At 49.8% G+C, this 15,109-nt stretch overlaps 1 protein-coding gene across 6 annotated transcripts in view; it reads left to right on the top strand.

The window, feature by feature from the left end:
• Positions 1-15,109, top strand: part of LOC119965457 (chromosome-associated kinesin KIF4A) — a 134,218-nt gene that overhangs the window by 87,835 nt on the left and 31,274 nt on the right. For 4 of the 6 annotated variants that reach the window (XM_038796256.1, XM_038796255.1, XM_038796259.1 and 1 more), the window contains 2 exons: positions 7,973-8,056; positions 14,385-14,541. The exons of 1 other annotated variant lie outside the window; for it this stretch is intronic. In XM_038796256.1, the coding sequence (XP_038652184.1) occupies positions 7,973-8,056; positions 14,385-14,541 (241 nt within the window). The remainder of the gene's footprint in view (positions 1-7,972; positions 8,057-14,384; positions 14,542-15,109) is intronic. One more of the 6 variants, XM_038796258.1, reaches the window with a different exon arrangement.

Here is a 15,109-nt window from a genome sequence, read left to right as displayed (position 1 = left end):
TGTCTCACGCTCCAGCTTCCCTGGGCTTCGCTGTTGCTGCAAATCTCACTCCCCCTGGCTCGCTCCACCATCTTGATGTGACGGGGGGCTCCTGTATTCCTTTACTGGGGCTGGTGTCTGTACGGGTGGGTGAGAATGTGGCCAAGGGCAGACTACATCACCCGAAATGCCATGGGCTGCCAAGCCGCTGTAATAACTTGGCCAAGGCCAGTCTTCTAACAATAACTCCCTTTATTAAAGTAACAAAAAGGGCCATATCCGCGGTATACAATACTTGTGTATCAGCCCGGGGACCTATGGAGATGTCGGTCTGATCGGAACTGTGGGTTTTAAATCCCTGCCATGCATCTCCTATTGGGCGAGTCCCCGCCACTCAACCGGGGAATTCACATTCCACGAGGCCCACAGGAGATCTATTGACGATCCCCTGTGTCCTTCGTGGCCTTGAGGTTCAATGAGGGCGGAACGGGATCTGGAGGTGTGAACCAGATTGGTGATCTTAGCTTCCGGAGGGAATGCCGAAGAGTTAGCGAGGCGGATTCCGGCGTCTGCTCCGACGGAACACCCGATTCCTCTGCTTCCATCTTGGAGCCTGAGTCCTCGACATCAGGGGAGTCGGGGTTCTCTGCGGGTGGTAGACCTGCTTTGGGGGTGGCTGCTGGTGAGGTTTGTACGGGGATGGACTCCCTACCTCCAAGGTAGCCCAGGTGTTTCCTCGAGATCTTATCCTGAACCTTCACAGTGTAGGATACGGGCCCTGATTTCTCCACTTTGACTCTGGGGACCGAACTGGAGTCATCTCTGAATTTCCTCACACAGGCGGAGCCGCCTGCCTTGGATATTCTTTCGGTTCCCGCAGAATCACAATTTATTTTCTGGTTCTCTTGTTGTGACTCCAACCTCCCTGCCAGTTTTGGGAATAGTCGGTTTAATCTGGAGTGAAGCTACCATGCCACTAACAGCTCTGCCGAGACCACTTCTGTAGCTGTGTGAGGAGTGGTCCCATAATGAAACAAAAACCGTGCCACCTTGGGCTCGATAGATGCGGCCGCTTGCTTTTTCACGCCGATTTTGAAGGTTTGCACCGCCTGTTCTGCCAGGCTATTGGGCGATGGGTGATAAGATGCTGTTCTAATACGGCTGATGCCAGAAGATTTCACAAAGACCTGGAGCTTCCCACTACTGAACGCCGTGCCATTGTCGGAAACCAGGACTTCTGGTATGCAATGTGTGCAAAAACCTCTGCCATATGTTCTCGATTGTAGCCTGGGAGATCGTGGAGCCCATGCAGTGTACCGCAACCATTTGGAGTGTGCGTCCACAAAGATGAGGAACATAGAACCCAGAAAAGGCCCGGCAAGGTCTATGTGCACCCACACCCATGGCCTGCCTGGCTACTCCCATGGGGAGGCCGAATGAGGGGGTTTCTGGTTTTGCTGGTGATGCGACCATCAATTCACTCGAGACAAGAGTAGAAGTAAACCGTGGCTTTAATCAACTTAGAACAGTGCCTGCCTTCGACTGATCCAATACTGAGAACCGCCTACAGGTCGACTGCTCTTTATACCTCCCTTCAAGGGGCGGAGCCATGGGCGGAGCCCATACATGCGCCAACATTGTATGGATAATGCCATACAATGTCCCGTAGGAGAAGCCCACAAGGGCAACAGCACAGATACAAATACAAGGGCAACAGCATAGATACAAATACAATGGTGGAGTATTGGCATAATACATTCACCACAGCTGGCATGAATCACACTGTTTCACCAAGTCCGTGCAGTCTGAGTCAGGACCGGACAACCAGACATAGCTCCTGGTGAGGATTCTCATTTCAGAGACCCCAGGGTGGCCAGAATTAGGATTGGGCGCCACCTCAGGTGGGGGATGACTACGGGACCCCCAGAGAATGATACCGCCCCCAACACTAACTTCATCTTTCTTGGTTAAGTCGGGTTTCATGTCGTCGGTGAGTGGTCCTCAGATTCCGTCATTCAGGGTTCTGTGCTTCAAATTTGACCGTGTTGGAACCTTTCGTCCAGGTCTTGAGTTGCTTTTGCAGACTGACAATGTCTCTAAAGAATTCAGGGTCATTGTGGCCTCTTCCAGTGCCAGTCGGGGAGCCGGGCTTGTGGGCAATGGGAGGCGACTCAAGCCATCAGCGTTAGCTATTCCCTTTCCAGGGAGGTGCTCTGAAAAATATTCATAAGCTGTAAGTAACAGTGCCCAATGCTGTATCTGGGGGGAGGCGATAGGAGGGATTGTCTTATCTTCCTTATCAAGTCCCAGTAAGGGGTTATGGTTGGTCACTATTACAAAATGCCTGTCATAGACGTACTGGTGAAATCTTTTTACACCAACACAGCCACCAAGAGTCCTTCTCGATTTGAAAGTACCTTCTCTCAGCATCCGGGAGAGCCCTGGATCCATAGGTCTTCTGCCCGTCTTTCCAGCAGTGTGAGAGTATCGCCCCAACCCCATGAGGAGAAGCATCACAGGTCAGGACGAGTTCCATCTTGGGGTTGAAATGGGCCTAAAGGTTGGACGACAGCAGCTGTTGTTTTACCTTTTTCAAAGGCCTCCAATTGTGTGCCCCCCCCCCCCCCCCCCCCGACCATTTTTAGTGGTAGTATCTGTGGCAGAGAGAGCAAGGAGGCCAAATCTGGGATAAACTTCCCATGATAATTGACTAATCCCAGGAAGGATTTCAATTCCGTGGTGTTTCTTGGAGTTGGCGCTTCCTTAATGGCCCTGACCTTTGCCCTCCACGGGATGTAGCCCTCGTTTGTCCACCCGATATCTGAAATAGGTCACTTCACCCGCTTGGAAAACGCAGTTCTCCCTTTTGAGAGAAGGACATACGATGTAGGAGCAGAGGTTAGGCTATTCAGCCCATCGAGTCTGTTCCGCCATTCAATTTCTTGGCTGATCTGATGTGATAATCCTCAGCTCCACTTTCCCCATAACCCTCGATTTCCTTACTGATTAAAAATCTGTCTCTCTGAGCCTTGGACATACTTAACGACCCGGCCTCTACAGCTCTCTGCGCTAAAGAATTCCACAAATTCACTGCCCTCTGAGAGAAGAAATTCCTCCTCATCTCGGTCTTAAGTGAGCAACGCCTTACTCTGAGATGAAGCCGTCTGGTCCTAGACTCTCCCACAAGAGGAAACATCCTCCCAGCATCGACCCTGTCAAACCCCCTGAGAATCCATTGTGTCTCAATAAGGCCGCCTCTCATTCTTCTAAACTCCAATGAGTACAGGCCCAACCTACTCAACCTCTCCTCATTGGAAAATCCCTCCAAACTCAGGATCAACCTCGTGATCCTTCTCTGGACTGTCTCCAATGCCAGTAGAGAATTCATAGAATTTATTTCATAGAATGTACAGTGCAGAAGTAGGCCATTCGGCCCATCGAGTCTGCACCGACCCTGGGAAAGAACACCCTACTTTAGTCCACACCTCCACCCTATCCCTGTAACCCAGTAACCCCACCCAACCTAAGGGCAATTTATCATGGCCAATCCACCTAACCTGCACATCTTTGGACTGTGGGAGGAAACCGGAGCACCCGGAGGAAACCCATGCGCACACGGGGAGAACGTGCAGACTCCGCACAGACAGTGACCCAGCGGGGAATCAAACCTGGGATCCTGGAGCTGTGAAGCAACTGTTCTAACCACTGTGCTACCCTGCCGCCCAGTCCTTAGCTAAAGGGACCAAACTGTGTACAGTGTTCTAGGTGTGATCGAACTAGTGCCTTGTATAGTTTAGCACGACTTCCCTATTTTTATATTCCATTCTCTTTGAAATAAAGGCCAACATTCCATTTACCTTCCCAATTACCTCCTGAACTTGCATGCTCGCTTTTTGTAATTTCTGCTCCCCTGTACACCAATGTTCGAAAATCGCTGCAAGGGTTTTCTAGATGCTCTTGTTCTGAAGTCCCTGTGATCGGAACGTCACCCAAGTACACCCCGTCATTCTGGGTAATCCTTATAATCCCGTTGGAAAATGGTGCACGCTGTCGAGATCCCGAAGGGCAGGCAAGTATACTCATATAGGCCCTTATGCGTGTTGATCGTGACGTATTTGCTGGAAGGCTCGTCTAAATCGAGTTGAGGATAGGTGTGAATGTCTGGCCACCTGCTACTTCGGATTGTCGGTCTTCTGCTCACAGCATGCGGTAGCTAGCCAAAATGAAAACCTGATTGACCGCAATCTTATATCCCCGCAAAGGCAGACCGATTTGTCCAGCTTGAGGACAGGGACGACAGGTGCTGCCCACTCTGAAAAATGCATGGGTCTTATTATACCTTGATTTTCCAGGCACCCAAGCTTGGGCTCTATCTTCTCCAACAGGGAATGCGGTACCAGTCTTGCTTTGAAACAATTAGGCATAACATCGGGGTCGACATAAATTTTGGCTCTGGTTCCCCTTATTTTCCCTAAGGCACTCTCAGAAGACGTCAGGACATTTGCTGATAACTTCGTAAAGTCCTCCAAAGCCCAATCTGAAAATCTCTCATTAGTTCAGCCTGATCCGCTGGAGCTAATCTCTCCCCTTGGTCCCTGGCCTCTGACAATGATGAGTGGAAGCTGGGCTGACTGCTACCTGTAGGACACTGAGGTCATTGTGGTGCCCTTAATCCGCAAAGGTTCCCTGTTTAGGTGGCTAATCGGGCTCTAGTGTCTTCTAAACTCAAGGGTTGGATACCAGTTTGCAGGCGATCAAATGCCCTGTTCCCCAATGATGGAGACAGCAGCCACCATGTCCATCTCCATCTCCAGTGGATGACCATTGACCAGCAGCTTTATCATTATTGAGGCGACCTTGGTCCTGATGATACAGTTCAATTGCATTGTCTCTCCTTCTGGGCGTGAGCATATCTGCATGGTACTGGCCTGTGCTGGCCTGGGCACCTTCCCTGAGTAGCAAGTGTACAGTCAATTCCTACAGCCTATCCTTGGTTGTGTCTTTTCACAGCGCTGACAATAGTCCATCATCTGGCATCAGTGCTCTTTCAGAGCTGGTTCCCTAGCTTAGGGGAGGCGGTGGTGTAGTGGTGTTTGTCACTGGACTAGTAAATCAGAGACCCAGAGTAATGCTCTGGGGTCCCAGGTTCAAATCCCGCCACTGCAGATGGTGAAATTTGAATTCAATAAAAAAAAGCCTGGAATTAAAAGTCTAATGATGACCATTGTCGATTGTTGCAAAAACCCACCTGGTTCACTGATGTCCTGTTGGGAAGGAAATCTGCCGTCATTACCTGGTCTGGCCTACATGTGACTCCAGACCCACAGCAATGTGGTTGACACTTAACTGCCTCAAAGGCAATTAGGGATGGGAAATAAATGCTGGCCCAGCCTGCGGCGCCCACACCCCATAAACAAATAAAATGAAAACCCCTGAGGACTGTCATATTTCGGTGACTGCCTGATGACACCAGCTGAGGTCCAACTTGGTGATGGATGATTCACACAGGCACCTTGAACCGAGGAATGGACATCTTTACACCAGGCCCCTCCCCTAACCAGAGGACATTCCTGTCAGGTGCCCCTACAGCTCCTGAACCTTTTTTCCCCTGCGTTCTCCAGGGACAGGGCTATCCCAATGGCTTTTTTGTCGATCCAGATTAGGCTCTGCCAGTAACGTTTTCTGAGTTTTGACATTGTTTATGCCGCACACCAATCTGTCTTGCAACATCTCGGTCAGGGTGGGCCGAATTCGCAACGCTCTGCCAGTTTCCGCAACCTGGTTAAAAATTCAGTGATGGTTTCCTCCCCGGGGTCCTCTCCAACAAAGTGGTATTCCTGGAGGATGATCGGCGAGGGGGCTCCGGGTCACAGTGATTTCATACAAGGTCTAGGAGCTGGTCAAAAGCTTTTGAGCCAGGGGAATCTGGGTAGGTCAGGCTTTTTATTATGCTGAATGCCAGGGTCCCGCATGCCATCAGGAGAATCACTTTCTGCTTCTCATCTCCCACAATAGTAGTAAGCCCGGCAGAAGGAACGTATGCGCTCTGCGTTTTGGGCCCAGTCTTCTCCATTAACATTATGAAATCCAAGTTTACCGAAGAGAGGCATTTTGTTTCTGACTAGAGAAGCTGCTTGTACTCAACTCAAAAGACTGCACAGGAAAACCGGTTTTTACTCCTCTTCGCCAGTGTAAGAACTTGGCCAAGGCCAGTCTTCCCATGATAACTCCCTTTATTAAAGTAACAAAAAAGGCCACAGCCGGGGTAAACAACACTGGCGTCTCAGCCCGGGGACCCACGGAGGTGTGGGTCCAGGTCAGGATGGTGGGTTCTAAACTCCTGCCATGCATCTCCTACTGGGCGAGCCTCCGACCACTCAATAGGAGACTTCATATCCCTCGGAAAGATCTATTGATGATCCCTGTGTCATCCGTAGCCGTCATTACAGCCGCACTGACTCGGGATCTCGGGCAACACAGGTGGAGAAGGTAGTCAAGAAGGCATACGGCATGCTTGCCTTCATTGGCCGGGGCATTGAGTATAACAATTGGCAAGTCATGTTGCAGCTGTATAGAACCTTAGTTAGGCCACACTTGGAGTATAACGTTCAATTCTGGTCGCCACACTACCAGAAGGATGTGGAGGATTTAGAGAGGGTGCAGAAGAGATTTACCGGGATGTTGCCTGGTATGGAGGGCAATAGCTATGAGGAGCGGTTGAATAAACTCGGTTTGTTCTCACTGGAACGACAGAGGTTGAGGGGCAACCTGATAGAGGTCTACAAAATTATGAGGGGCATAGACAGGATGGATCGTCAGAGGCTTTTCCCCAGAGTAGAGGGGTCAATTACTAGGGGGCACAGGTTTAAGGTGCGAGGGGCAAGGTTTAGAGGAGATGTACGAGGCAAGTTTTTTACACAGAGGGTAGTGGGTGCCTGGAACTCGCTGCCGGAGGAGGTGGTGGAAGCAGGGACGATAGTGACGTTTAAGGGGCATCTTGACAAATACATGAATAGGATGGGAATAGAGGGATACGGACCCAGGAAGTGTTGGAGATTTTAGTTTAGACGGGCAGCATGGTCGACACCATGCTGTTCTTTGTTCTTTGTTCCTGGACAATCAGATCCTGGGCTCTGGATCTTTGTTGTGGACAGGCCCACCCACCTTGTGCATGTGTGTGTGCTGACAGTGAGATGTGAGGCAGCCAGTTAAACAGAGAGGGGTTATGCTGCTGGTGAAAAAACAAAGGCAAAAGCCGCGAGTTGAACCCTAACCCCCTAAAATCACCAGCCCAGCCTAGTCTTTTGCACTTTCCACATTCCCTTCTCCCTGGCCTTTCCTTACTCCTGTGATTAAACTAGTGCAGTAATTGGTTCAAAGAAGAAGTTTAAATTGCTGTAGCAACTTTTACAACCTCAGGACATCTCAAAGCGTTTTACCACCAATGACGTATGTCTCGAATTATGGTCAATTATGTAGAAAACACAACAGGCGTTCCCACAAACAGCAACGCGATAATGAAGGGGCTTTCTGTTACTGAGATAGTGCTTGTGTGATAAACGTTGGCCTGGGCACAAGGGAGGATGGCCCTGTTGCTTCATCGCAATAGGGTTGCCCTGGGATGTTTAATATCCAGAGTGGGCAGGAGGGTCCTCTGAGGTCTCCCCAACGGAATGCCGGCCCTGACAGTACTGCACTCCCTGAGTACTCCCGGAGTACTCCCGGAGTACTCTCCCTGAGTACTCCCTGAGTACTGCGCTGGGAGTGTCAGCCTGGAGTGTGAGCGGAAATAGAATCTGAATCCACAATATGTTGGACTCAGAGATGTGAGTGTTACTGGACGGCTCTGCTAAGCCCCGCCCCCAATCTATTTCACGCAAGGGCAGAAGACGGATTTTGAACTCTCATCAGAATGGATGGACTTGTGGAGGCTGCGTCTTGTCAAAGATGTTATTCTCCCGACAGCTGGCATAAAATAATAATTTTTTGACAGATGGTGAAACAGCAACGTTGGGAGAGAAAGGAAGAAAGGTCGCAGCAGTTCGGGGAGGAATGTAGGCAGCGCCTCGCGGCGAAGGTTGGTTATTATCCCTCTTTTTGGCTAAAAGAAAGAACTTGCATTTATATAGCGCCTTTCATGGCCTCAGGGCATCGCAAAGCGTTTCACACCCAATGAAACACTTTTGAAGTATGACCACTGTTGCAGCCGATTTGTGGACACTGTTGTAAGGTTGTTTGGTGACTCACTAAGCAGCCCGGAGGTTTGTGTGGTGATACGGCACAGCTGACAGTAAATGCCAAGGTGCCCAAATCCCAAGTAGAAACGTGAAGCAGCTGCCAAAACAATTTTTCCCGTTGGTATATTAGGAGGGGGTTTTCTGAAATCAGGAATTGATGATGGCTCCGACCAATTGTGATGATTTTATATTAAAGTAAACGTTTATTAGGATAAAGAATTTGTAAAACAATAAAATTAAACCCAAGAATGGCTTCACACGGTTAACAGTGCTTTCGGAACATAGGAACTTAGGAATAAGGAGCAGAGGTCGGCAATTCAACCCTTCGAGCCTGATCTGCCATTCAGTCATATCATGGCTGACCTCTTCCTGGTCCCAAATCCACCTCCCCAACTGTTGCCCACATCCATTTAACCGTTTTTTAAAAAATCAGAAATATATCTATCTCCTTCTTGGAACCATTTAATGATTCAGACTCCATTACACTATTGGGCAGCGAGTTCCACATATTTACCACCCTCTGTGAGAAGTAGTTCCTCCTCATCTCAGTTCTAAATCTACCGTCTCTCAACCTATATCTCTGACCTCTCATTCTAGATTGCCCCACAAGGGGGAACGTTTGGTCTACGTTTACTTCATCAATCCCTTTTAGTATTTTAGACACCTCGATCAGATACCCTCTCATCCTTCTAAACTCCAACGGGTATAACCCCAAATGGTTTAATCTCTCCTCCCCTTCACCCCCGGAATCAATCTGGTGAGCCTCCTCTGAACTGCCTCCAATGTCACCACATCCTTCCTCAAGTAAGGAAACCAAAACTGGACACAATACTCCAGATGTGGTCTCATCAACACCCTATACATTTGCAACAACACATCTCTACATTTATACTCCAGTTCGTTTGCAATAAACACAAACATTCTATTCAGAGAGTGATTATGGTGTGGAATGGACTGCCTGCTGTGATAGTGGAGTCGGACACTTTAGGAACTTTCAAGCGGTTATTGGATAGGCACATGGAGCACACCACAATGACAGGGAGTGGGATAGCTTGATCTTGGTTTCGGACAAAGCTCGGCACAACATCGAGGGCCAAAGGGCCTGTTCTGTGCTATACTGTTCTATGTTCTATTCCATTTGCCTTTTTCATTACATGCTGTAATCTGCATACCGACTTTCTGCGATTCATGAACAAAGAGACAAAGTCCCTCTGCCCAGACGCACTTTGAATCTACTTTCCATTTAGATAATAATTTGCCTTTCTATTTTTTCGATGGATAATCTCACACTTATCTAATTAAACTCCCTCTGCTAAATTTTGGCCCAATCTCCTAGCCTATCTTTATCCATCAGTAAAATCTGTATCTCCTCTTCACTGCCTGCTTTCCCACCTATTTTAGTATCATCTGGAAATTTTGCTACGTTACATTCTGTCCCTGCTTGCAGATCATTTATATAGACTGTGAACAGTTGAGATCTGAGGACTGACCCCGGCAGCACCCCGCTTTAAAACAGTTTCAAAAAGATCTGAACTTAAACAACACTCAGAGTTAATCTTTCCTTTTCTGATGGCCCCGCTCCTTATAGATGTTTAAACCTGTAGAATTCCAGTAACTTTACCCCCACAATGCCCTGCTGCTCTTGGCATGTTCTCTAAAGGTGACAACAGACTGGCTCTCCACTGGGCAGCACGGTGGCACAGTGGGTTAGCCCTGCTGCCTCACGGTGCCGAGGTCCCAGGTTCGATCCCGGCTCTGGGTCACTGACCGCGTGGAGTTTGCACATTCTACCCATGTTTGTGTGGGTTCCACCCCCACAACACAAAGATTTAAAAAAAATAAAAAAATTAGAGTACCCAATTCATTTTCTCCAATTAAGGGGCAATTTAGCGTGGCCAATCCACCTACCCTGCACATCTTGGGGTTGTGGGGCGAAACCCACGCAAACACGGGGAGAATGTGCAAACTCCTCATGGACAGTGACCCAGAGCCGGAATCGAACTTGGGACCTCAGGGCCGTGAGGCATCAGGGCTAACCCACTGCGCCACCGTGCTGCCCTCCACAACACAAAGATGTGCAGGGTAGGTGGATTGGCCATGCTAAATTGCCCCTTAATTGGAAAAATGAATTGGGTAATCTAACTTCTTTTTTCTTAAAAACTGGTTCCCCAGGTCTGGCCTTGTTCACGCTGTGTTTTTATTAAGCTATTATCAGCCACCACACTGTCTGTTTGGAGATATTACCAGCTTCCACACTAATGTCCGGGAGATCTGACCAGCTAACATGCTGTCTTCAGGGAGATGTAAGCAATTACCCCCTCACACAGGCTTCAGTATTTTCTTAAACGTGTTCCTTCCCGTTGATCTCTCAATCCGCTATTGTTTCATACAGTCAGTCAGAAGTTCCCTTTTCCCAGAACACCTTTCTTTACTTTATCGCTCCTATATTTTATAAAGCAAATTTATCCTACCTTTGCTTCCCTTACAATTTTACAACTTGTACACGTCCCCCTTTGAACTAAAACAACCCACTTCAAAAGAGTTTATTTTATTGCCTTACTTAATTCTTATTTAAGTTCCCCTTGGTTCCCTCTGCTCATTAACATACCAGAACAATTTATTTCACACATTCTTACTGCTAGTGGGCAGCATGGTAGCACAGTGGTTAGCATTGTTGCTTCACAGCTCCAGGGTCCCAGGTTCGATTCCCGGCTTGGGTCACTGTCTGCGCGGAGTCTGCACGTTCTCCCCTGTGTCTGCGCGGGTTTCCTCCGGGTGCTCCGGTTTCCTCCCGCAAGTCCCGAAAGACGTGCTGTTTGGCGAATTGGACATTCTGAATTCTCCCTCGGTGTACCCGAACAGGCGCCGGAATGTGGCGACTAGGGGATTTTCACAGTAACTTCATTGAAGTGTGAATGTAAGTCTACTTGTGACAATAAAGATTATTATATTGTTATATTTGGACCCTTGAAGCTTCTCTGTTTCTTAATCCATTTGCACCAATCACACTCTGACCTGTTTTCCGGTATATGCGAAATATGACAGTAATGTTACCAAAATAAAAATATTATAATTCCTCGTTTTCCTGACAGTGGCTAAACATGAATTGATTAACACACAACTGTACACCTATCTCCGAGGCAGAGACCTAACTGAGTGTTATTCTCATGCTGGCTTCTCCGATTTCCTCCACACAGGGTCAACTGGCGTGTGACTGTGTGGGTGGTCCTGTTCCCCAGCTCCACATTAACCCTTGCTATGCCGAACACCCTTATACTACACACATGGGTACATAGAGTTAGGTCACACATCAGTCACGAGCTCACTGAATAACAGGCATGAGGGGGAAAAATAGGCTCCTCCTGTATCAATATTTCCATCTTAATTTGATAACGGGCCAAACCATTTATTTTTCTTTAAGTTATGTTGATTGAAGGATAAATATAGTCCAGGGCCCCTCATTTCTGAACTGGAAGTTTTAGCCCAGAGATAAGTCTCTGACTGTAGGAGGTGACGAGGTTGTCATTTGTTCAGTAGAATGTTCCATTGATGTTGAAATGAGGCAGGAGAAGGCCGGAACTTACCATATTTTGTCAGAGTGTCAGGATCTGACTGTATCTGCCCAGATGTCACATTTTCAGACCAAACCTTCTGCCGTTCAGTTTGGAGAAGATCAGGGGGAATGGTTTATATCGTCACTCTGAGCCCAGGAGAGTTGGCAAAGCCGGCACCACAGAGATCGGGGCACCAGCTTTAAAGGATGCCTCGATTAGCACAGGCATCAAACTCCCCCCACACCCCCTCCCAAAGACATGAAGGACTCCCTCCCCCACAAGTATTGAGACGACCCTTCCCCCAACACGGAGGCAGTGGGTGTTTCTTCCCCCCCACTCCTGCAACCACACAGATATCAGGAATTGTCTTTCCAGCACACCCCCCACCCCCAATCACCACAGCAGCAGTATCGTGGGCACACTCTCCCTTACGCCATCGCTGCCTCCACCCCCACTCACAGTCTTTGCCTCTCACTCACAGCCAACACCCCCCCTCACTCACAGCCATCACCCCCCCACTTACAGCCATCCCCCCCACTCACAGCCACCACCCTCCCCCATTCACAGCCAACATCCCCCCACTCACAGCCACCGCCCCCACTCACAGCCATCCCCCCCACCCTCACAGCCATCACCCCCCTCATTCACAGCCAACGCCCCCACTCACAGCCATCCCCCCACCCTCACACAGCCTTCGCCCTCCCCCACTCACAGCCATCACCCCTCCCACACAGCCATCACCCCCCTCATTCACAGCCAACGCCCCCACTCACAGCCAACGCCCCCACTCACTCACAGCCATCACCCCCCCTCCCACTCACAGCCTTCGCCCTCCCCCACTCACAGCCATCAACCCCCCCCCCCTCACTCACAGCCTTCGCCACCCTCCCTTCATAGGCAAGTCCCCCCACCACACTTAAGGAGAACCCCCATCATTGGGACTCCCCAGAGAGCCCGCCCCCTGGCACTGGCCCATGACAGGTGGGCAGCAGCAGGTGGGTGCTGCCAGATGGGTTCTGCCAGGTGTGCGCTGCCAGGTGTGTGCTGCCAGGTGGGTGCTGTCAAGTGGGCACTGCCAGGTGGGCATTGCCAGGTGTGTGCTGCCAGGTGTGCACTGCCAGGTGTGCGCTGCCAGGTGGGCACCAACAGGTGGGCACTGCCAGATGGGTTCCGCCAGGTGTGTGCTGCCAGGTGTGTGCTGCCAGGTGTGCGCTGCCAGGTGGGCATTGCCAGGTGTGTGCTGCCAGGTGTGCGCTGCCAGGTGTGCGCTGCCAGGTGTACGCTGCCAGGTGTGTGCTGTCAAGTGGGCGCTGCCAGGTGTGCGCTGCCAGGTGTGCGCTGCCAGGTGTGCGCTGCCAGGTGTGGGCTGCCAGGTGTGGGCTGCCAGGTGTGCGCTGCCAGGTGTGGGCTGCCAGGTGTGTGCTGCCAGGTGTGTGCTGCCAGGTGTGTGCTGTCAAGTGGGCACTGCCAGGCAAGCACTGGCAGGTTCCTGTCCTTTGTGAGGTGGAACCTCGTTAAGCCACTGGCATGGGGACGGGGAAAATCAGGAAACAAGATCTCATCGGCAGGAATTGTGTTTCCTGACTCTTGTGGGCCTTTGCGCCAGTGTCACCTTCACGCTCACGACAGACACGGGCTCAAAATCGCACCTACTTATCTTTCCTCCTCTTCAGGAACCCTGCCCCTCTCTATGATCAAACCTTTGGCCATTTGTCAATGTGGCTTGTCAGATTTTGTTTGATAATGCAACACCCTGGGCTGTTATACCATGTTAATGAGCTGCAGGAATATAAGACGTTAGGTGGGATTTTCTAGCTTCCCCACGGCCTATTCCCCGGCAACAGAGATGGCTCGTCATTGGCTGCCGGCGGGACCTACAGGTCCTGCTGAAGCCTACAGTGTTCTGTGTGGCTCGGCCGTCCCACTGCCAGGGAACTCACCCTCAGAGAATCACCTTCGGTGGGCCTGGAAGATACCGCCGATGGCCTATTGTCTCTGTTGGGCCTGAGTATCCGCCGGTCATTTGGATCGAGGGATTTTAAGAGAATATCAAATCCAGTGTAAATCAAACTGCCACAATCTTTCACACTGGTTGAAAAAGCATCACATTAGAAGCCAACCTCGCCTGTAAAACGGATCTCACTGCCACCCCCCACCCTGATCGAATGAATCACCATGGCGAATGTTTGCCATCCAGCTGTTTGAGGAGACTCTTCGCAGCTGCTTTATTTCAGTTGCACAAAATTCTAGTCGGCACATTTTTAAAACTATGGAACTGGGGTCAATGGAAGAAGCAAACGGTACAATAAATAAACTACGGCAATTTAAGACTGGGTACGTTTAAAAGGCTTGTTTGTGTGATAAATCCATTCATTGTGTACAACTGTACCACATTATATTCTCAAATATTATCAAAGATCACATTTCTTCCTGCAAGGAACAAGATTGAAGCTGTTCTGTTCAACTGCACTGCCCGAGTGGGCTGGTGGATGGAGCCTTTCTGTTTGTGAATGTGTTTGGGTGGAAACGTCACTCTGTGGAAGCAGCATTTCACCCCAGTTTGCTGACTGAGTCCAAAAGACGGAAACTCTACCCCCATATCTTCTTCAATCAGGGTTTACTGGAGCGGTCCTCAGGAGCTGTCCCATCACCGAGTGAGCAACATTCCTCACGGACACAATGCGGTCTGACTCAGCAGTACAGTCTGAAATCGCAACAAGTCTATCGGATTCAGGAGCAGCTGAAAGAGCAAGTCGCGGAATATGTCAAAGGTGAGGGGAAAGTACTCGCAGGTGTTTAGGGAGTTTAAACCGATTTGGGCTGGCCTTTAAGCTCCACACAGCCACTTCCCACCCTGCTCTATCTAGCAGGAGAGATTCTAACCATCTCCCCTTGACAGTCAATGGCATTACCATCACTGAATCCCCCACTGGCAACATCCTGGGGGTTACCATTGATCAGAAACTAGCCATATTAATACTGTGGCTGCAAGAGCAGGTCAGAGGCTGGGAATTCTACAGATAGGTACTCAACTTCTGAAACCCGAAAGCCTGTCCACCATCTACAAGTCAGGTATGTGATGGAATATTCTCCACTTGCCTGGGTGAGTGCAGCTCCAGCAACACTCAAGAAGCTCCACACCATCCCACTTGATCGGCACCCCAGCCACCACTTTTAACATCCACTCCTTCCACCACTGGCACACAGTGTTGTACCATCTACAAGATGTACCACAGGAACTCACCAAGGCTCCTTCGACAACACCTTCCAAACCTGTGTGACCGCTACCACCTGGAAGGACAGAGGCAGCTAATCCCTGGGAACCCCACCACCTGGAGG

Source organism: Scyliorhinus canicula, chromosome 4, assembly GCF_902713615.1.
Source record: "Scyliorhinus canicula chromosome 4, sScyCan1.1, whole genome shotgun sequence".
In the NCBI taxonomy this organism is placed as follows: Eukaryota; Metazoa; Chordata; class Chondrichthyes; order Carcharhiniformes; family Scyliorhinidae; genus Scyliorhinus; species Scyliorhinus canicula.
This window is presented reverse-complemented; position numbering and strand designations above follow the sequence as displayed.